Source organism: Chiroxiphia lanceolata, chromosome 6, assembly GCF_009829145.1.
Source record: "Chiroxiphia lanceolata isolate bChiLan1 chromosome 6, bChiLan1.pri, whole genome shotgun sequence".
In the NCBI taxonomy this organism is placed as follows: Eukaryota; Metazoa; Chordata; class Aves; order Passeriformes; family Pipridae; genus Chiroxiphia; species Chiroxiphia lanceolata.
Window position 1 is genome coordinate 60,199,985 of NC_045642.1, and position 21,099 is coordinate 60,221,083.

Below are 21,099 nucleotides of genomic sequence, written 5' to 3' on the forward strand. Positions count from 1 at the left end.
CCCATCAGCAGGGACAGACATCTTGGTGGCTCTCCTAGCAAGCATCTTTCTCAGTTCCCCCATTTAGCTCAGCCTCCTGGATATCACCCCATAGCATTTGCAGGGGGTTTGGGACTCAGTCCACAACAGGGAGTAGGTCTGAGGTCTCACCCTGCTCATCTCGTGGAGCTGTGCTGTGAGATCTGCCACTTGCTGTTTGACCTGCTTGTGCTCGCTGGACTCCTTCTCCAGCTTCTCCTTCATCTTGTTCAGTGTCTGCATCATCTCTTCCTTCTCCTGGGCCTTGGCATCACACTCTCGCTCCTTCTTCTCCAGCTTCTGCTGAAGCTCAGTGTGCTCTGAAACAGCCCCAGGAGACCACTTTAGAGTGACTAACACTCCTTTCTGCTAACAGCAGCCTGCAGGGGACTAAACCCCACACTGCCCTGCAGAGAAGCTGCACAGTTGAGAAAAGGGAGCCTTAATACCCCATTTAGGGTCTCTCCATGAAAAAATTGTTATTTGCTTTGCCCATTTCCCTTGTCAGCCCCTCAATAAAGCCTGCAGACACATGTACAAATAAATGTATAAACACAAGTCTATGTTAACTGTTTAGCTAAGGTTAAAGTTGATGCCATATATCTCTCCATCGCTCACCTTTTCTCATTTTTTCTGCTTGCTCTTTCCACTGTTTCACTTCATTTTCATTGACTAACCTAAAAGGAAAAGACATGTAGCACATGAGACGATCCTACTGCAGCAAACAAGTGGCCATCATCAGCAAGAAACATGACTGAGCTTCCAAACTGATATATCTAACACCTCTGCTCTGCCTCCCCCCCCAGCAGGGTTTTGCAGTCTGGGATGCAAAATTTAGCAGTGAACATGTCAAAACTCCTAAATCTCAAGTATTGGTTGCAAGTGCTATCTAACGAAATGGATGTGCTTCTTTTATAAGGTGGGGTTGTAGTGAAGTCAACTGGGAAGTCAACCAGCTCCAAGGATGCTGGTTTGTCCAGACGAGGAGCAGGAACATCACTGTGTGACAGTCAGTGGTAAGGAACAGTGGCACTTGAGCACTTACATTCGGACAACATTTTTAATGTTGAAGTTTTCCAGGGGAGTGGCATCGGGGTCCTGCCCTTTGTCACTCTGGATGACGATCTGCTGCACGATCCTGTCGAGCAGCAGCCAGTACTGGACAGTGTTGCCGCTTCTTTTATCTGCAGGGGAAGATGGGGAGAGACTGAGGTGAGCATCAGGGAGGCCGTGGCGCCCCTGGGTAGGACGTGTGGGCTGCCAGGTGGGTTTCCTCGCCTCTCCCGGGACTCACAAGGCATCTGGAGACAGTGGTGCAGGATGGACATAAAGTGCGGGTACGCCTCGCTGTGCGTCAGCCTCTTCCTCGTCAGCTCGAACATCTGAGTCGCACTTTTGGTGTCAATGTGGACCTGTGGAGAGGAGCAAAGAGAGGTCAGACCATCAGACCGACAACAGCATTGCCTGTTTCCCAAGTCTCAGCTCCAAACCCCACGAGCCATCCCCACCCCACGCTGGATGGACAGACAAGCCCCACTGCCCGGCGAGGGGCAAAAACACTGGTCGGCAGCCAGAGGAGAAGAGGGATGAAGCAGGCTCTAGGACAGAAGTTGCAAAAGGAGACAGTTTTCCAATCTCCAAATTTTATCCTTTCATCCCAGGCCACGTGGGCAATTTTAAAAGGCAGAGTGATGCCGTGTGCCAGCGTCTGCAACAGCAGCGTTGGTACTCACCAGCTCAAATCTTTTGGCAAACTCCAGTTCGTCTTCATTTCTAAGCATTTCGAAAAAATCTAAGTGCCTGAGGAAAGAAAGGGAAAAAAAAATAGGCTGTTAAAAGCAGATACAAGTGTGACAATTAATAAATTGCAGGCAGTCTGTCAGCGGCCCAGAAGCAAATGGTGCTTGAACCATCGATGTGGATCTCAGTCTTGAGTGCCCAGTCACTACAGCCTGTCCAAGAAGCCTTTTGGGATGAGAAGAGAAGGAGAAGGGCATCCTCCAGTCCTCTGATGGCACATCCTTCCCAGCAACCCCATGTCAGAGCAGAGCAAACCATGCTGGGATTTTCCTCTCCCTCTCTGGTGACAGCAAAGAATTTTCATAAGAGAGGTGAGTTAGAGCCATGTGGTTTCCCCAGAGACCAAGTCCAAAATCCAGAGAGCAAGGCCACAAGGCAAAAATCACGAGTGGGCTGGGGGTCACTACTCACCGGTCAAGGGTTGAATTTTCATGCTGTCTTAGTTTATCAATGACTGGCTGGATCCCAAGCATGAGGAATTCATATCTCAGATGGAGTCTGAAATCCAGGCTTTCCTACAAGGGACAGTTGTGGGGTTAACATAGCAAGGTGTACTCAGAAAGACTATGGAAATAAAAGCACCCCAAACCCACCTAAAACCCTCCCTCCTCTCCAAGAGTCCCAGCACTCACCACACCTGCCCCCTGGCTCAGGACTGCGTTGATGAAGGACATGATGGCTGTCTTGAGGCTCACTTCATCTCGATACCGTCCTGTGCTCTTGTCCAAGTCATTGATCAGCGTCTGCCAAACACACAATATCAATTAAATGCCCCTTGACAGCCCCAACACTGCACAACCAGGGGACACATACAGGAACAACTCCTTGAGATGCTCCTACAGCCCCTGTAGCTAGTAGATGAACCATCAGCTGTAGCCCACCCCAGCACCCATTTGGGCTAACATCAGCCCATCCAGATGTGCTCCAGCCTTGCAGAGCCATGATCTCAGTGACCCTGCACAAGCAAGCATTTTTTTTTTTGGTGGGGGGGGGGGTGTTGCCTTAAATAACTGCTTCCTCCCTCTCTGCCCAGCTGCAGATCTCATCAGACACGGTTCTGTGGTAATTCCCAGATTTTTTTAAGTTGCAAACGGCCATAACAAAACATCTGCAAGCGGCATTTAGATATCCAGGAGGAGGAAAGGACAAGAATGCTGAATTTCAGGAGCCGTGGGAGGGGTAAGTCGAGACCCACCTACCTGAAAACGAGTCCGTTCGCTGGCGTATTTCTGGTAGTGCAGCATCGCCTCCAGTACCTTTTTGTGGCCCCCGGGAACCAGGCACACAGCGCCCATGATTTCCAGCACTGCCACCTTCGTCTTAATATTCTCCGTGCTCAGACTCTGAGCGATTACGTTAATACTCTCCAGGTGGGCCAGGACGTGGGCCCGGCCCAGGGAGTTGTTCATTAGTGCTTTTATACATCCAATGAGCGAGGTATGTATTCGAGACTCTGCTGTCTCATAGTCCATGCTTTTGAGAAAGTTCAGAATACACGTTAAGCCATCCAGGTCGATGAACCGGGTTACGAACCTGTCAGAAAGAGGAGTTGTAACGTTAAAACAGAACAGTAAAGGACCATTTTACCTTCAAACAGGGCCAACTCGTCGGTTGATGTAAACCCAGAACCTTCCTATGTACTTTTTCTTGGATACCAGAAAGCCTGAAGGAGTCCTGTGGCCCAGACGCAGGGACGGGGTTGCAAAAATCAATTTAATTGGTGTTCATAGTGTAGGGAACCAGGCATGATCTGCACAAGGTTGTCCAGAGTGAGGATATTTGGAAGAGGACCAGCTAACCCAGCCATCAGCACAAGTCCCGGGGTGGAGGTTGAGAGTTTGCAGCTACACTGCTGCAAAATCTTCCCAGTCTTCAACCTGTGTTTTAAAACCCACTCACTCAGGACCAGTTTTGCACAGGACAGGAAGAAGCTCCCAAGTCCTAAAGTCACCTCCTCATCAGCTGTAGACAACCCAGTGTCAGCCTTTCTGCCTTCTGCTACCTCTCCTGCCTCTCACAATCCACATCCTTCTCTTCCCTTAGGCCTGTTTCACCAGTTTTAAGGGATTTCTGATTTTTATGATGACTTATAACACCAATGAACACAAAACAGACAGCAAATGTATGGCAGTGCCCCAGGCAGTTTCACTAGAGCAGGCAGACACAACACTTCATGCTGCTCAGGCATTTTAGGACCTCCCTGCCCAGTGCCATCCAGGCTGGGTGTCTTCTGGTTTGGCAAAAGGCACGGGCTCAGAAAGCAAATGAGCCAAGAACATCCCAGCACTGGGATGATTTTAATTCGAAACAAGCCATGCTGATGCGCAGCAACAAAAGGGGTAATTGCAGGCTTGGGAAAAACTGATTCCTCTGCTTCAAAGCCTGCTCTTCTTCCAGCCAAAGTCAATAGAAAAGTTGATGTTCACTTCCCTGGGTGCAAAAGCAGGTCCAACATGTAAAATTTTCTATAGAGCCTGCTGCATCACTCAAGAAAACACTCAAAACTCACTTTCAAGGGCTTGAAAAGTTTCATGCCTGGGTACCAGCCCTGATCACTGCAGAGGCCAGCACGCACGAGGTCCAGGTGCCACAGAAATCAGGTGCTCACCCTCGACCCTGGGAATTTCTTACCAAGTACCATCACCAGAACCATCAAAAGAGAAATGGAAGAGGGGAATGTATTTTCAAGCAGTAGAAAATTTGTCAGGCATTTCCTAATGAAACATATTCCCATCAGAATGTGTCAACCTGAGGCATCTTAAAGATTTTGCAAATGTGCATGCAGACTCCAGAGAAAACAAAATTAGGGAAAACTACAGACATTCAGAAAGAGTCCCACCCTTCCTTTATCCTCCCCATGAAAACCTCCAAGCAACAGTTTTATTTTTGCATTTCACAAGAGCCTGAAAACTCATGTGATTTTACTCCTTTAAAAAGTACAAGAGAAATTGAAGTTGAAACAGAAGGCCTGGTTGACCAACAAAAATTGCTGCTTTTTTTTTTTTAATTCAATCTGGAAGGAATTCTTACATTCTCTTGCAGTAAGAAAAAAGGAAAATTTGGAGAAAGAAAAAGGAAAAAAAAAAGAAGTTGCCTGATTTGCCTGAACAGACAAGAAGGTCCTGGTGTCTCTTGGTCATGAAAAGGACCTCGAAAAAGGAACAAAATGACAAAAGGTGAATCAAAAAGAGCAATTAGTGCCTCGGGTCCTCAACTCCCTCATCCTGTGCAGCTTCCATTTATATGTCTATTTAACCCCCTGCTCTGCCAGACAACTCAAATCCAAAGCCACAACCGCAGCGACAAAGCCAGGAAAGGGAAGGGAATTGCCTCATTGGTTTCGTCCGCAGTGCAGTCTTCAAACTTTCGATTGTTTTATTTCTCTCCTCTTCATCTTCTTTCTCCAAGGCGATCAGTGATTTCCTCTGTGGAAGGAGGAAGACAGACATTAGAAAAAGCCATTCCCAAGGCCCGGGGACAGTTTTGGGCACCACCATATAAAACAGACATTAAGCTATTAGAGAGTGTCCAAAGGAGGCCAGAAGGATGGTGAAGGGTCTGGAGGGGGAGCGTATGAGAACTGGCTGTGAGGGCACTTGGCCTGTTCAGCCTGGAGAAGAGGAGACTGAGGGGGGACCTCATTGCAGTCTACAAATTCCTCGTGAGGGGAAGCAGAGGGGCAAGTAGAGATCTCTTCACTCTCATGACCAGTGACAGGACTTGAGGAACGGTATGATCACTAAGATCATTAAGAGTTAACACCCTGCAGGTAGGAGTGTTGTTACTCCAAATCATTGGCCTACAACTCATCCAGACAAGCCCATGTTGGAGGATGCTGGCGACTGTTCCCCTGGAGCCCTCAGACTCAGATCAGAGAGAAAGGCTGCAATTCAGGCAGGGGTCATCCCAACTCATGGGCTCTGGATGTAAATCCTGTCATGTCCCCTACAGCCCAAAACCCTCCAGGAAACACACTTTGTAAAGGAAAGAAATAAATACATGTATCACAGTGTCCTGAGGTGTCTGGCTGAACCCTGCTCAGAGATGCCGTAGGTGACATCTGGGTGATGTGAATCTTGATGTGTTTCCAGGGGGCTGTGAGGGTGCAAGGGGCTAAGCCAATGCTGACTATGAGTCCACACAGGGAAGGTGCTAAATTTGGGCAGGTGAGAAGGAAGGGCCCTTTAGCCTCTCTCATGCAGCCCAACAGGTACCCATGTGCCTCTGCAGAGGAGGCAGGGGCCTCAGGGAACACTCCACAGCCTGGAGGGGATGGAATGCTGCATCCACACTTGGGGTCAGCCAGGTGGGTGCTGCCAACCCTGTCACTCCCACGTCTCCCAGTGGAACCCACCAGTGTGTATCTGGGTTGGGGACAGTGGTTGTATGCACAGGATGCATCTCCCACACGGGATTCTGCTCTCCAGATGGTGCTGGAGGCTGGGATTTTGACTCCTGCACCTGGGTAGCACGGCTGCCTGCAGCACTGGGCATGCATGGGCTCACTCCAACTCATGCAACCAAGGCCACAGCTAAAGCAACACCCTGGGTGCTTCCTGCACCACCCGACAGTGCTGGGCCCTCAGAGCTGTCAGGGTGAGCCCTGCCAGCACCAGCTGAGGCTAATCCAAAGCAGAGAGAAAGGGTCCTAGCAGATATAAGGAGCTGTGCTGACCCCCGCCTTTAACCCAGCTCCTCTTCAGCAGCGCACTGTGGAGATCAAAGCCACCCTCCAGGCATCTGGCAGGCTTTGATCACAAGCCCGGCTCAGGGCTTTGCCTGGCTGGCAGCCCATGGCCAGCACTGCATGTTCCTGCCTTCCTGGAGGGGAGTAGTACATTCCCTCCCGGCTCACAGCTCCCTGCTCACCCCTCTGCCCCATCCCTGGAAGTGTTCAAGGCCAGGCTGGATGGGGCTTGGAGCAACTTGATCTAGTAGAAGGTGTCCCTGCTCACGGCAGGGAGGTTGGAACTGGATGATCTTCTAGGTTCCTTCCAACCCAAACCATCCTATGATTCTGTGATTATATGAAAAGCCCTGTGTGCTGTAGGAGCATCTCCACTTTGCAGCTGTACCTGTTGGTCTATCAGATGATGTTGCCTCTACAAACACTGGTCACCCTCTCAGGCACAGCACTGACAGATTGTCACCACTGTGCTGCTGCCCTGTGTGGGATTCACAAGCACCAGAGCATTGGGGAAATACTTACAGCAGCCATTGAATTCAGCTGATCAATATAGAACTCTGGCCAGCTGGTGGCTCCTTTGTTTTCTTCCTGGTCCTGGTGGGGGATAAAAAAGTGAAACAAAACCAGAAGATTAGTAGAATAGTGTTAACGTTCCTTGCCCTTCATGATCAACCACCTCTAAAGAGCCCTTTGGCTCTTGCAATACGTTATATATGTGTGAGTTTCTACATTCTGAGCTCACCCCTGACAGCTCCAGCTATAGGAACATTATCTGATTTACTGAACTAGCAAACTTTATATATGATTACACCATCTGCCTGTGACCAAACATTGCCCCAATGATACTGCATCAGTCTTGTGACTATCAGCTTCAGAGAAACCACACTGAAATTTTATATCCGAACTTCTCATTTCAACTCTACAGTGCCCCTGAAGCTTTGGCTGCCAAGCCTTGATGAATATGCTTTGAGGGGGAAAAAAAAGTCTTTTACAAGCAATGAAGAGTGTTTAAACGAGACATGAACTAGGCTCCACTCTTATCAACATCCTAAGAGAGACTCCAAGCACAACAGACAACTCCTCTGGGGGCTTCATAAGTCACTAGGAGGGAACACACACCTGGCAATGTCCCCTGTTAAAGGATGTCACCTCTGGGCCTGTAATCTTTGTCACTGAATGATGCAGCTCCTCATTTGATCATCCTGGTCTACAATGCCCTGAATCTGTCGTTACTCATGAGGGGTTTACAGGTTCTACCTTGTTCTTGTAGGACATGACTGAAGGACCTCTGAGCCCAGCTCAGATAACTAATGCAGCATGTCCCCAGGGTCTGCAGGAAGCAGGCAGAATTTGAGGGAATACTTCAAAATCAACCCTTTTCCCCACTACATTTTCCTAAAAAATGTATATCGAAAGAAGAAGAGGGTTTCACAGCAGAAATGGCACACAGGTCTACGCTGGAGTCAACAAATACTACACAAATCCCAGACCTTCTTCAGTTCTGAGCCTGACTCTTCCCTAACTTAGGAGATGGTTGCAAAGCTCATCCTACACCACGACTGCCTACGATGGTGGGAGCTGGACGACCTTCTCATCTGCCCCCACGTCTGTGCACGCAGACAGCTCCCGATCTCCCGGCTGATTTCAGCGAGCCCGAGGAGCAGAGTCCCAAATATTTACCACAGCTTAAGAGGTATATGCTGGAAATGTTTGTGCATCCAAACTTCTCAAGGTGCAGCTTGCCAAGATGAGGACACACGGAGTCAAGGATAGGTAATTCAGATGAGACTTAACTCGCCCCCGGGCAGCACAGCCTGTGCCCACAGATCTGACCTTTGGCTTTCACTGTGCCTGGCTCCAGAGTAGGGACAAAAGGAGTTTGAGAGCAACAAGGGGCCTGCAAACCTCTGCCCTTTGCTTTCATACTTCTCCTGACCCCCACAGTGCCTCAGAGGTGCCAAGCAGCTGAGGTGAGGCTCAGGCCACCTGTCTGCTCGGTGTCGATCCTGTCTGACACGGGCAGCCGGGTCTTTCCAGTTCTTCAGCTGAGCCCTGTGCACATGTGCCAGCCCACCCCTCCGAGCTGTCTTATGCTCCAGATCCATCAGATCCCACGCCATGGGAAGGCTCTGCACAAAGCTTGTGGGCATTTTGATTTTCCCAGCTTTTTTGTCTCACTTTAGAGACTGGCATGCAAATGGTACTCCAGGGGACAGCGGAGCTGGGACACCCACATGTGCCTTGAACATGGTCCTATCACCTCCTGGAGATGTCAGTGGAGGTCCTCCCCATCACCCCAGGATACCATCAGCATCTCTTGTAAGGAGCAGTGGTCCCAACAGAGGCACCAACTGGGAAAGGTCTTCACCACACCACAGTATCAAGAGGTGTCCAGATGCACCCAGCCAGGAGATTGGCGCAGGGAGAGAGATCCATGCTGAGGAATGGGTCATCCCATATCCCAGGACCTTCCCACGTGCTGTGAACACCTGTGAGGCAGGCAGGGATCCGGACCTGCTGCTCCTTTAGGATTGAAAAGAAGCGGTGGAGCAAATAAAGGTCTCCGGGGGGCGGGAGGGAGGCTGAACAACAAAATTGGCTAAACTGCTCATTTATAATTAACGTGCTGCATTATAAATATTTCCCTTTGCTCGGCTCCCTCGGGCTCTTGCATTTCCTCCCTGAAACCCCCAATTTAGAAAGTGCTCTCAATTAAGTGCAGCAGAACCTCATTAATTCCGATGAGCAGCTGGGCAGGCTCCTCGGAAAGCAGCTTCCCAGCAAAGGGGGACTGAACAATAAAGCAGGCAAAGATCAGGGCACGGGCTTCCCTCCCCTCTGCTCGCTGCAGGACGTTGTTCAGTGGTAATTACTGGGGCTAATGGTCTACAGCACACTGATAAGTGTCCTTTGGTGTATTCCTGGTGGTAAAGAAATCTCCTGACAAAGCGACAGCCTGGAGGGAAGTGAGTCACAAGGCTCTGCTCAGCCAGGAGGAGGGAGGAACCTCTCCAGGCATCAGGGTTTGAAGGGGTCAATTTGTAAGATGGTTTCCCAGCACCCACGGTGGGTTTTGGGGATGTGAGTTTTGCAGCCTGCTTTCGGTGAGGGATGTCCAGGCACACACAGCTGAGCACCTCCAGTGTCAGCTTTCCAGGGTGCTCCACCACATCCTGCCCAGCCGGCACTGCGGAAATGAACATCTCCCAGTTCCTTATTTGTTGGGCTGGGTTAAGGTCTTTGCTGTGTTTGCTCTCAAGCAGCACAGAAGTGAGGGTTGATCCAAGCTCCCCTGGCAGCCAAGTGTGAACTGCTCTTTTAGAGGCAGGCTGATGGCTGTAATTGCACAGTGCAGGGACAGGTATCCCCTCTCTTTTGTAACATTTGCGTCAACATCCCTCACTGTCCACTGGGAAGCAGCCCCGAATGCCACCAGCATGTGCTCTGCTGCAAAAATTAGGAAATGCCAAAGTTGTGCCACCAAGGGCAATCCTTGCTCTGTCCCCCACTTTGTTCCCACCTGCTACCCCCACCTACTTCTTCTTTCCAGGGCCTGAATAAAAAATACAAATCCCATCAGCTGCAGCCCCAGTGTCACCATGCCCTCTCCTCACCTCTGCTGTCCCTTCCTCCATGTGTGGGGCTGACAATGCTGTCACTTGACTGTTTTGTTCCAGGGTGGCAGTGGCAGGGAGCTGTTGTGATGTGAGCCCAATAAACAAGCTCCATCCCCTCTGTCAGGGCTGGGTGCCACCAGGAAAGCAGCGCCCAGTCAAGATGCCTCATTAGCAGGAGATTTTCCAAACAAAGGTCACGGATCTGCCAGCTCCAGACACCCCTTTGCTCTTCCTGGGGAGATTCCATGCTCCCCAGCCCTGTCATGTCTTGGTTACATGCCTGACACTTTCACAGCCTACGTGCCTTCCCCTCAGAGTGTCAGCAGCTTCCACAGCCAGACTGTCCTTCTCTTCCCAGTGAGCAGCCATGGGACAGAGGAGGTGGTGGCTCAGCCAGTAGTAGATCAAAGTAGTTTTCAGGCTGGTCTCAGGCATGTTTGGGCACTGTTATTGACACCTGGAAGGTGCATTTCCACAATCTCCTGCCACTCTGACCTGTAGGAATGCAGCTTCTGGGAGCAATGCACTCTTCTCCTCTCAGTGTGTCCCCATGATTGTGGGGAGAAAGACACTTGTGATGCTCCTCAGTGCTTTGTCACACCTGCTTTGCTTCCAAATCAAGCTTCTGGTGATATCTTTCAGATGCCCAGTCTGCAGGTGACATCTCCATCTGATCCAGCAGCTTCCTTCCCACACTCACAGCTCCTGTGGTGGTGATGGATCTGGAGCTGCTTTGGGATAACTGAGCCTCAGATGGTGGCTGGCTGATTTCCCCACCCACATGATGTCCAACACACTCAGATCCCACAAGGTGAAACCAGTCAGAAGGAAAGGGCTGGCTCAGAGCAGCAAGCTCCAAGCAAACCCCAGGGAGCCCTTCAGTGACTTTTCTCCCAGGTGGCTTTTCTCCCAGGTATCAACTGATATCAAGGACAAGAAGGAAATGGCCTCAAGTTGTGCCAGGAGAGGCTTATACTAGGAAAATTTTCTTCACTGACAATGTGGTCAGGCATTGGAACAGGCTGTTCAGGGGAAGTGGTGGAATCACCATCCCTGAAGTGTTCAAAAAATGCGTGGATGTGGCACTTGTAGCCATGGTTTAGTGGTGGACCTGGCAGTGCTGGGTTAAGGTTGGACTCCATGATCTTAGAGATCTTTCCAACCTTAATGATTCTATGACTTTGATGGTTCACCTCCCTCTTGGCACAACCTGCAAGGCTGATCTGCCCCAGGAGAACTTCACTTCAGGAAAGTCACAGCAAGGGGTTAAAAAAAAATCCTCTTCAGTTGACACCTGCTGCGAAACCAGAAACAACACCCTTCATTTTTCCACATTGTCCTGACATAATTTTTATTTTGCAGTGTTCCTCACCCCTCCTTGCTGCTACGTAAGGGCAGAGCAAGGCAAAGCTGGCAGCAGCTGGCAGCCAACCACATTTTGGCAACTCCTCCCTGCCTGCCAGTGGTGGATGATCCACCTGGACACTGTCTGCAATGTCAAAAAGGAAGTAAGCAGTGGCATGGATGGGTTTTAATGACAATGGGTCTGCAGTGTGCACAAGACATTTAAATCCAACCCAGCTCCACCAACACAGCCAAACCTTGGCCAGGCACGTGCTGGTGGAGGTTTGGGCCCACAACAGCCCTTCAGGACTCCCTCATCCCTCCAACTGCTCAGCTCACCCACCTAAATGGTTCAACTGAAGCTGCTTCCCTGTGGAGGCAAGCTGCAAAGGGCTGGAATTTCATCAGACTCTCCCCAAGTTGGGATCTCAGGGTCTGAACCAGCCCAGCCCAGCCCACTCCAGTTTTCCATATGCTAACACTTCCTATACCCTCTCCTCTAAAAATACACACATGCCCTCGTACGCTTTTCCCAGGGTTTAAAAATTATGCTCCCCATAAGCAAATACAGCATGACCAGATGCCTTTCGTAGTCAGCTGGTTCATTGTTTGAAAAGCTTCGCTTTAAAATCCAAAAAGATTGCTAACAGATGCATTTTTTGGCCGGAGAGGGAGAAAAACCTTGCTTAAACAAAAGTGTGTTGTGATTGGAACTAAAAAGGGAATTACCTTGAAAGACAAAAACTACAAACATTTCCTAGTGAATCCCCCCAGCCATGCAAACAGCCAGTTTCTCTCGGTCAGCCTGAGAAAGTGACACCAGAGATGGTATTTCAACCTGCTGCTGCAATAACAGCAGGTATATCTGGATGGTTGGAGGCCATGAAATCCTTCTCATCCATCCCAGGTGACCCAGGAGCACGGCAAAACGCCAAGCTATTTTATTCTCCTCCCCCTGCATGCCACCTTAGCCAGCTTTCGCTCTTAGTTCTGCTACTGCAGCAAAAATATAGAGAACTGATGTTTTTTAAATGATGGAAATAGGAACACAAGCCCCACGAACAAGCTGCAGGACTGAGCAGGACAAGTGGAAGAGTGAGCTGGAAAGGGAAGCTCTCTGGGGGGAGTGGGTGGAAGGCGCAGTTGGAGGGGAAAGAGACTGCCTGGCTGGGAAATAGAGGATTACTGGAGAGCCATCATTCATTTCCCTATTTATCACATTTTTCCCCATCCTCCCCTGAAAAAGCACCACTGCTGCCTTTTCCTGCTGCAAAGGGATCCTGGTTTTATAACTGATGCCTGAGGAAATTTTAGAAGCAAGTTCTGCTTGCAGGGGACAGTTTAACACTGCTGAGAGCGATGCGCCCAGTGTTAGTGATGCCAACGGGTTTTCAACACAAGCTTAAAGAGCACAGCATCACTTGGCATCCCTGCAGGTCATTTTCCCTCTACCCTGGCTTTAGAGATGCTCAGCTGGATCCAAAGGCAGAGGGGCAGAGCCAGACCAGCATGAGCTGGTTTTCACTACTGATACCTTCCACCTGGTTATTTATGCTGAGCTTCTACCTGAACACCCTGCATCCACCCATATTTCCAGGCCCATAAAAACCATCCATCAGGCTGCTATAACAGCTTGACATGACGTACACAGGCTGGCAGGAGCCAAACCTCCTGCAGACAAGAGGTGTTGCAGACTAAGCACAAAGGGTTAATCATTAACTCCCTTTGGAGCGTGGCCTCTGGAAAAAGGCCATCCTGAGAAGCCCTCTTCCACCGAGGCAAACCCACAGCCAAAGAAACAGTAAATCTGGAAGCCCTCCTGCTTCCTCCCTGCGCTTCCGAGCAATATCCTCTCCTGGAGAGCGGAGCCAGCAGGGAGCGAAGTATTTTGGGATGAGGTATGAAACGAGTCATCATCCAGAAATACCACTTCTAAAAGCAGATTTCATCCCGCTGTTAATGCATCTCTGCCTTTGCATTTCCCTGCTTTATTCCAGGCGTAGAGGGGGCTGATGACTTCAAAGAAGGTCTCTCCAATAATCTTTAAATCTCTCTCCTGACCCGAGCACTGCACGGCTGCTGGATTTAGTGCAGGCTTCAGTTCCTGCCCGGGTTGCTGCCGACAGACTCACCAGCCCTCATCACGAGATGCTTTTCATCTCTAAGCCCCCCCGAGCATCACAGGGGGGTGCAGGTGGTATGGGACCATGAGGAGCTCATCCAGAGCAACCCCCGGCTCTGAGCAGGGTCAGGGCTGGGATCAGACCCAGTGTCTCCATGGATGGAGAATCAGGGAGGACAAAGCCTCCACCCTGCCAAGCCAGTACTGTGGGCTGGGATAAAAACAGCTGCTAGCAGGGCAGAGAAACCAGGATACAGGGCTGCAGGCCAGGGGGGAATATTCCAGGGAAAGAAATACGCCTGGGGAATAGCTGGTTTTCCCCTATTTCCTCTCAACAGACACTGCCAAGGCCAGGTGCTGTCAGGTCCCTTTCCAGGACAACCCAGCAAAACAAAATGTCTCGTTTTCTCAATGATCCTGCCTATCATGGGAATATATAAAACATGCAACATCTGGGATGCACTCTGGAGAGCTGAGTGTGGTGGATGACACTGACAGCAAAGCAGAAGCCAAATCCGCAGCAGAGGAAACAGCAAAAACTGCTCAGGGGATAATTCTGGAGTGCTGCTAAGTCAGGCGGCTGCCTGTGACTGATGTCCACCTTTGCCAGCCCGCTGGGTCTTACCAGGTGAAACTGGGTGTTACCAGCATCTCAAGCAACAACTTGCTGCTAAACACAGGCGGGCCAAAGGGCTTGGGAGCATCCTGGACATCCCAAATTGCCACCACTCAGACTGCAGCCAAGTCAGGGATATAGGACCACTGTCTTGCCCCCAGCTCCACTCCCCTGGCCAAAATGCAGACACTGCTCTCTACAAGAGAAGTCCAGCTCTCTCCTCGATGCCAGGCTACCACGTAGGTGATTTGTCCCCACAGAAACACAAGAACAAGAGTAAGATTTACCACAAGATGCCAGGATAGCAACTGGCATTCCTACTGCTCACCAGTTCTCATCACACAGGGGCAGGACTGCCTAGAGCCTGCCATGCACAGAGACATGTTCTTCAGCCCATGTAATTCCTGGTTTCCTCCACTGCTGAAACCTTCATTGATATGGTCTTGCTCATTTTTAATTAAAAAGCAGAAGAAACAAATTTGCCTCCACCAGCACATCTCCATCAAAGCAAGCAGTGGCATGTATGCTCTAGAGATCATGGAGATGGCATCACTAGTAGGGAAGGAGCAGCTGAGAGCAGCCAGAGGAATGAGGACCAGAGCAGAACTGCAGCCAGAATCCAGCCTCAGATGGGTGCCCACTCTGAAGACCTCTGAGGATGCCACAGGGTGCTTCTGTGGCTCCTTCCTTTGACCCCTCTCCGTGAGCACAGAGTTTCACAGCTCAGTTTTCAAAAAAAAACACGAGCACCAGGAGCTTCTGAAACGGGAAAGAGCCACCATCAGCTCCATCTAAACCCTTGCTCAGGAGATTAGATAGAAGGTAATCTCCACTCACAATAATAATTACAGGGCTTTGCTTGATTTAAGTCTATGTTGTCTCCCATTATCCAGACACACCAGAGCATGGCTCTGCTCATCTGGCAGGCAGTGACGAGCGAGCATCCCCTGCCCATTTTCTTGTTGATCCAGACCAGTGCCTGTAATTTGTTAACATCCCTTCTCCCCTCCGATTTAAACTGCGGGCATGGCAGGCCTCTGTCTAACAATAATACAGGGATTTCAGGGGTATTTATGAGAGGCTTAAAACTTAATCCTACATGAGCAAGGTAAGCCTGCTCTTGGCCTAAAACACGGCTGGAAAATCTGGTGCCATCGCTACAGCGGGAGAAAAGAGACATTAATGGCAGTGAGAGCCCTTCGAGTGAACCAGCACTGCCCAGACACCTCCTGCAGCCAAGTTAGGGGCACAGCATCAAATCTGGGAACTGAACCACAGAATCCCAGAATGGTTTGGGTTGGCAGGGACCTTGAAGATCAATTAGTTCCAACCCCCCTGCCATTGGGACACCTTTCACCAGACCAGGTTGCTTCAAGCCCCATCCAACCTGGCCTGGAACACTCCCAGAGATGGGGCAGGCACAGCTTCTCTGGGCACCCTGTGCCAGGGCCTCACCATCCTCACAGTCAATAATTTCTTCCCTTTATCTACTCTAAATAAACTTCCAGGTTAAAACTTCTATCCCTTGTTCTATCCTACTACCCTACTATGAAGTCTTTTTACAATCCCCCTTTAGGCACTGGAAGGAGCTCTAAGGTCTCCCCAGACCTTTTCTTCTCCAGGCTGGACAACCTAAACTCTCTAAGCCTGTCCTCACAGGATAGGTACTCCAGCCCTTGGATCATCCTCGTGGCCTCCTCTGGACCTGCTCCAATTGGTCCACACCTACAACTGGGGGCATTTCCCTTGCAGGCCTCAGCATCCTTCCTTGAGGATTTCTGACACATTTCTCCCCACAGTGTCATGTCCTGCAAGATCTCTGCTTTGGCCAAGGCTGGGAGGTAATGCAGGTCCCAACAGAGATATCTGGAGGTAATTCCTGCGCCAGCATACAGGAGCAAAAATATTCAGTTTACCAAGGAAAAACAGAGTGATTTTGGCCACCTTGCAAGTGGGCAGCCTGTGGTACCAAGAGCTAAGTAGACAGATCCATGACTCTTGAATCAGCACAGTCTCAGTTACACTGAGGAGCCCTGCAATGCCCCAGGGGTAACACGGCTGTACTCTAAAAGCAATCCTCATGCCCCCAGGCCAAATTCCTCGCAGGCTGTGCTGCACAACTTCCCCAACAGCATTTTCCACTTGTGCAATCCTCTGGGAAGAGCCAGTGAGAGGACAAAAAATGACACCCAGGCCTGTTTCATGGCAGCAAACAGGAAGCCCAGGGGAGGGGGGAGGCTTTTGGGCAGGCTGTGACTGGGCTCCCAGACATCAGCAGAGAAGAGCATGGCCATGACAAACGGTGACTGGAGCAGCACCTTGCCCCTGCAATGCCAACCTGAGAGCCCACAGAGCTCCATGTGGCTCTGCTTGTGCTGGCAGGGATGAGCATGGGGTGGGGGACACCGGTGCAGTGTGTGGTGACACCTCCTCCAGCCCGAATGGGCTGGGGAGGAAGGGCTCTGCATTCTAGAGACCAAAGACATTCCTTTCCCAGAGTCACCCTGAGGAACAGATACACTTCTGTGACACCCCAAATACCACCTGGCATCCCAAGAGAGATGTGTCCCTCCCCACACATCCTCCCCACCCTGCATGAGAGGGAAGAGGCTCAGGACCCAATGAGTCTCTTACTTTTTTCTTGCTGCAGTAGATCTGCCACTTCTTCTCCGCCGGCAGCGCAAACATCGCCTCTCTGTGCTTGTCCGTGAGGTCAAGTTCATCCTGGAAAGGGGGGAAAAAAACCACAAAACATGCAACATGAGCACACAAAGGGGTCATGGCACAGACACAACCCCCCAGATAAGCAGTGTAAATCAATTTGGGTCCACACCATAGTGCAACAGTGATCCCACAGGATCGCTCCGTGACTCCCAATTTGTCAGGGAAATGATGCTAATTCCCATCCTGCTGTTGCTGACTTTCCCCTGAATATGGGCTTTTGGGAGGACAGGGCTGCAAACTCCCTTCCCTTGTTCCTCCCAGGCAGCACCTTCATTGCTTTTAAAGACTGCAAGTGTTTTGGAAAGGACATCCGCGAAGCCATCACAGCTGCCCACAAGACTGCCTCACACAGAGGACTGAGACTCCAGGTGACTGACCCCATCTAAGACATGTACAGCAAAGGAAAATTCAAACAAGACCTTTCTATTTTAACATCACTGCTTCACTGAGCACCTCACCCCGAGTGGTCCAGCCCATTTCCATCACTGACACACTCATATCATCAAAAACTGCAGGTGCTTTGGCTTTTGCTTTGTTTTCCCATAACTAAAAATAGAAAGCTTTTTTCCTAATACCTACAGTTCATAAAGAGGTACATCCTCTCCATCAAAACTGGATCACGTACTGCCTGGCAGAGATAAAGCTGTTTACTGACTGAAGCCTTTATTGGTTTATCTGATGTTGTTTTAAAGGACACATCCATTTGCAACTTGGAGGCTTGGTTAGCAGTGTGCCCTCCGCTGGGATGCCCGAGTATTATCAAAGCCTCATCGCTTCCTGGTGCTAGATGTAGGTCAAAGCTTTTATCAGGGAACTAAATAAAACATTCAGGCAGGGCTGAGAGGCTCGTTGCTAAAGCCAACATTGATCTTTCAACCATGGATGTCTCTTAAAATCACCACCATTGATGACAAACCTCATGCTGGAGTGGTTTTGGGGCTGCAGTGAGATGCTGGAGACGCTGCAGATGCTGCAGAAGGATGAGGAGAGCCCTGCCATGGCCTCCAGCCAACTCATCCCACCCAGACAGCAGATTTAAGTAAGGGGATCCCCATTAAAAATTACACCCTTAATGCCAGCAACTAAAAAGAGACCTGTTAAAGTTTCCATGCCTGAACAGTAACACTTATCAATTAAAGCTGGTAGCTCCTGTACGCCCATCAGAGTCCCATTTGGGGAAGGCTGAGCAAGACACCTCTGGGAAAAGATGGGTCTCTGCATCAGCAAGCCTGCAGGCCACTAAGAAATTCAGCTGATCTATTCGAAGCTCATATTGCACCCAGAAGCCAGGGAAGGGAACCTTCAGCTACCTTGTAACCCAAACCCAGGGCCCTCCAGCACAACACCCAGTGACAGAGAGCTGCAACACCTCGGAAAGGCTTATATATCCACTGCAGGTATTGATTGCACTTCTTGATGAAATTACTCCTCAAAAGGAAGGGTGTTGTGGAGCTTTTTCCATTGTATATGCATGGAGAAGCTCTGCCTTTTCCTTGACTTTTTCCCCCTCATACTGACTGACTCTTCAAAACCACTGTGCTGCACAAAGCTGATGCTGGTGGAGCTCTGGAAGCAGACTTGGAAGACATCCTTAGAACAGAAATAAACATGCTGCTGTGACAGAGACTGGGAAAAAAAGCAAGGACTGGGAAAGCCTGAGCCCAATGCGAGATACACCTCATTCTCCTGGACCCAGGGAGGAGAATCTGTGCTAGAGACTCCTCCAAAGAGTGCCATTTTCAAACCTCTCCATGTTGTTACAATCTGGGAGGTCAGAGATTCATATCAAGCAACCAACCTCCGCCCCAGCCTTGGGCAAGTTTGAGTGAGTGCAGGATAGTGCTTCCATTGTGACCCCACTTTCTGGCCATGTGAATCTGATAATCAGGCATGAAAGCACCAGGCACACATATCTGTATGTGGCTCCTTAGGAAAATATTTTTTGAAACCTTCAAAATACCCATACCCTAAAAAGACATCTTGAGCAAACGCAAAGATTTATCAACCAAGGGAAAAAAAAAATCCAAACTGAGCTGAAGCCTAAGCGGGAGCAAGAAGGGACAAAGCAGAAGAACATATTAGGTATTGGTACATGACAACGTGCAAACACATCCAAAAAAGGTGCAGAAATGTTTCTGAGTCTCACACAGTACATTTCATTGTGCCCCAGCTCTAACATGTTCAGTCATCGCAGCCCCGCATCACTCAACAACACCTACCTAATGATATCTTGCAGGATGCTTGGGAGAGGTGTTTAAATAAATACTGTGTGGCACCCAGTGAATACGAAAATCCTCATAATCAAACAGGGAGTAACGACTGTTATCCTGAGCCGTAACAGTGACTCAACCGTGAAGAGTCAGGTCTTTGCTGGTTTTAGGGGCATGGGGATTCCCTGCAGACACCTCCAGCTCTTTGCTTATGCTCACTGATGTGTATCTCAGTGCTCCCTGGCCCCCAAGCAGGCTGCTCAGAAACTGCCCTTCAAACTCCAAAAGATCAAGAGAGGACAGGAACATCAGCAGTTTTCCAGGGGCTCACAACCCACCATACAAATGCAGCTCCAATAAAGGCTTTAAAAATCGCACAGTGGAATTGTTGCAAAGCAGAGAAGCTGTGCAGAACTTCAAAGCCATATCTGCCTTCAATTAATAATCACAAGCTCGATAATTAGGTGATTTTAACTGGCAATTCATTTTATGGGCCATTTGCAGTCCAAGGACTCCTGCTACAGTGTGCGATGTTGGCTGCTGAAGAGCGAGAAGATAAACAGTGGGTCAGTGTCCATCACCCTCACAGCCTTTACTTCAGCCTCCCCTTTCACAGCTCTGCCCCTTCCACCTGGCTGCCTCCCATGTCAGAATCTGCCAACTTCACTATTTTTAGTATTTTTTTGGAATCGGGTCAAAGGCACGTAAAATAACAGCCTCATATTGCTACCAAAAGGAAGTCTCTGCCCAGAGTGTTTTTACTGGAAGGAGATACACTACCCTTAAATATTCATCACATACAGTTAAACTATTCACCTTTACATCAGGAAACATGTTTCCACATTAAATCTTCATTTGAATATGGTTTTCAAAAAAATCTCATAGGGGAGCTTTGAGTCTCTGTGTGTAGTTTCTATTTCTAGGAGGTACAACAGTTCTGTACAGTTTGCTTTGCTGATGGCCCTCTGTTCTAGCCAAGAAAACCTCCCCCTCTCTCTGAGTACAGAACGAGCTCCACTGAAGGTGATCCCACACTGTCCTCCTAAAGCTACCTTAAAAATGTGCACACTGTGAGCACAATCCCATGGGCCAAACAAGTTCTTATCAAGTGGTCTATACCTTTCCCTTGGAGGACACACAGTGGCACTCAGGGGCAGATATTGCAATGGTCTGTACCTCCCTGAGCTGGCAACTGGGAGCCTGGGGTCATCAGGAGTCCCCTGGACCCAGTACCTGATCAAGCAAGGCCACCAGAGCCATTGCCCAGGACAATGTACAGATGGCTTTTGAGTATCTCCAAGGAGGGAGATGCCACAACCTCTCTGGTTTGCAGCCACTGTAGTCCCCCACCACCTCCTGGCAATGCCAGATTGAGCCAAAAAGGGAGGCACAGCCACCAGAAGAAGTGTTTGGCCCTCCCAGCAGGAAAAGCATCAAGTCCAGCATCAGACTCACAGCATGGTCCTCAGTGCAAGCTTCTGTACCTGCCACTTCACTCACACCACAATGGATGTTTTAATGTGCATCTCCCATGGGCTGACTTTAATGAGGGCAACAGCAGGAAGGCAGCAGGATGCTGCAAATCTCTTGACTTCAGAAACGACCCCCTAGGACTTCAGAAACAACCTCCAGGATGGGCTCTTGGAGTTGGGTGAGCCCGAGTGCTGCCCAGCCATGTCCACAACACCCTAGAAAGACCATCATGGGATTTTCCCCTACATCCCACAGGTCCTTCAGGCCATCAAACATTCTGAAAGAAGCAGCTGAAGAGCAGAGATTAAATATGGGATAACTTCCTATACATGCATCTGCAACCCCAAAATATCCTTAGAGGTTGTAGGAAAAAAAGATGAAAAACCTTTAAATCTAATGGACTTTTCTGGCTGACAAATTGTGTAACTGTAGAACATGGGGGAGGTGGGGGGGTCATCCACTGCCATAATTGAAATCATGATTAATTA

General features: G+C 49.6%; 1 protein-coding gene across 2 annotated transcripts in view; it reads right to left on the reverse strand.

The window, feature by feature from the left end:
* The window catches only part of DAAM1 (dishevelled associated activator of morphogenesis 1), a 95,528-nt gene that overhangs the window by 25,468 nt on the left and 48,961 nt on the right, over positions 1-21,099 (reverse strand). For both annotated transcript variants that reach the window (XM_032691208.1, XM_032691207.1), the window contains exons 4-14: positions 16,839-16,928; positions 7,028-7,099; positions 5,149-5,243; positions 3,018-3,351; positions 2,451-2,561; positions 2,230-2,333; positions 1,752-1,818; positions 1,313-1,430; positions 1,064-1,202; positions 637-695; positions 151-338 (exon numbers count right to left, since the gene is read on the reverse strand). In XM_032691208.1, the coding sequence (XP_032547099.1) occupies positions 151-338; positions 637-695; positions 1,064-1,202; positions 1,313-1,430; positions 1,752-1,818; positions 2,230-2,333; positions 2,451-2,561; positions 3,018-3,351; positions 5,149-5,243; positions 7,028-7,099; positions 16,839-16,928 (1,377 nt within the window). The remainder of the gene's footprint in view (positions 1-150; positions 339-636; positions 696-1,063; positions 1,203-1,312; positions 1,431-1,751; positions 1,819-2,229; positions 2,334-2,450; positions 2,562-3,017; positions 3,352-5,148; positions 5,244-7,027; positions 7,100-16,838; positions 16,929-21,099) is intronic.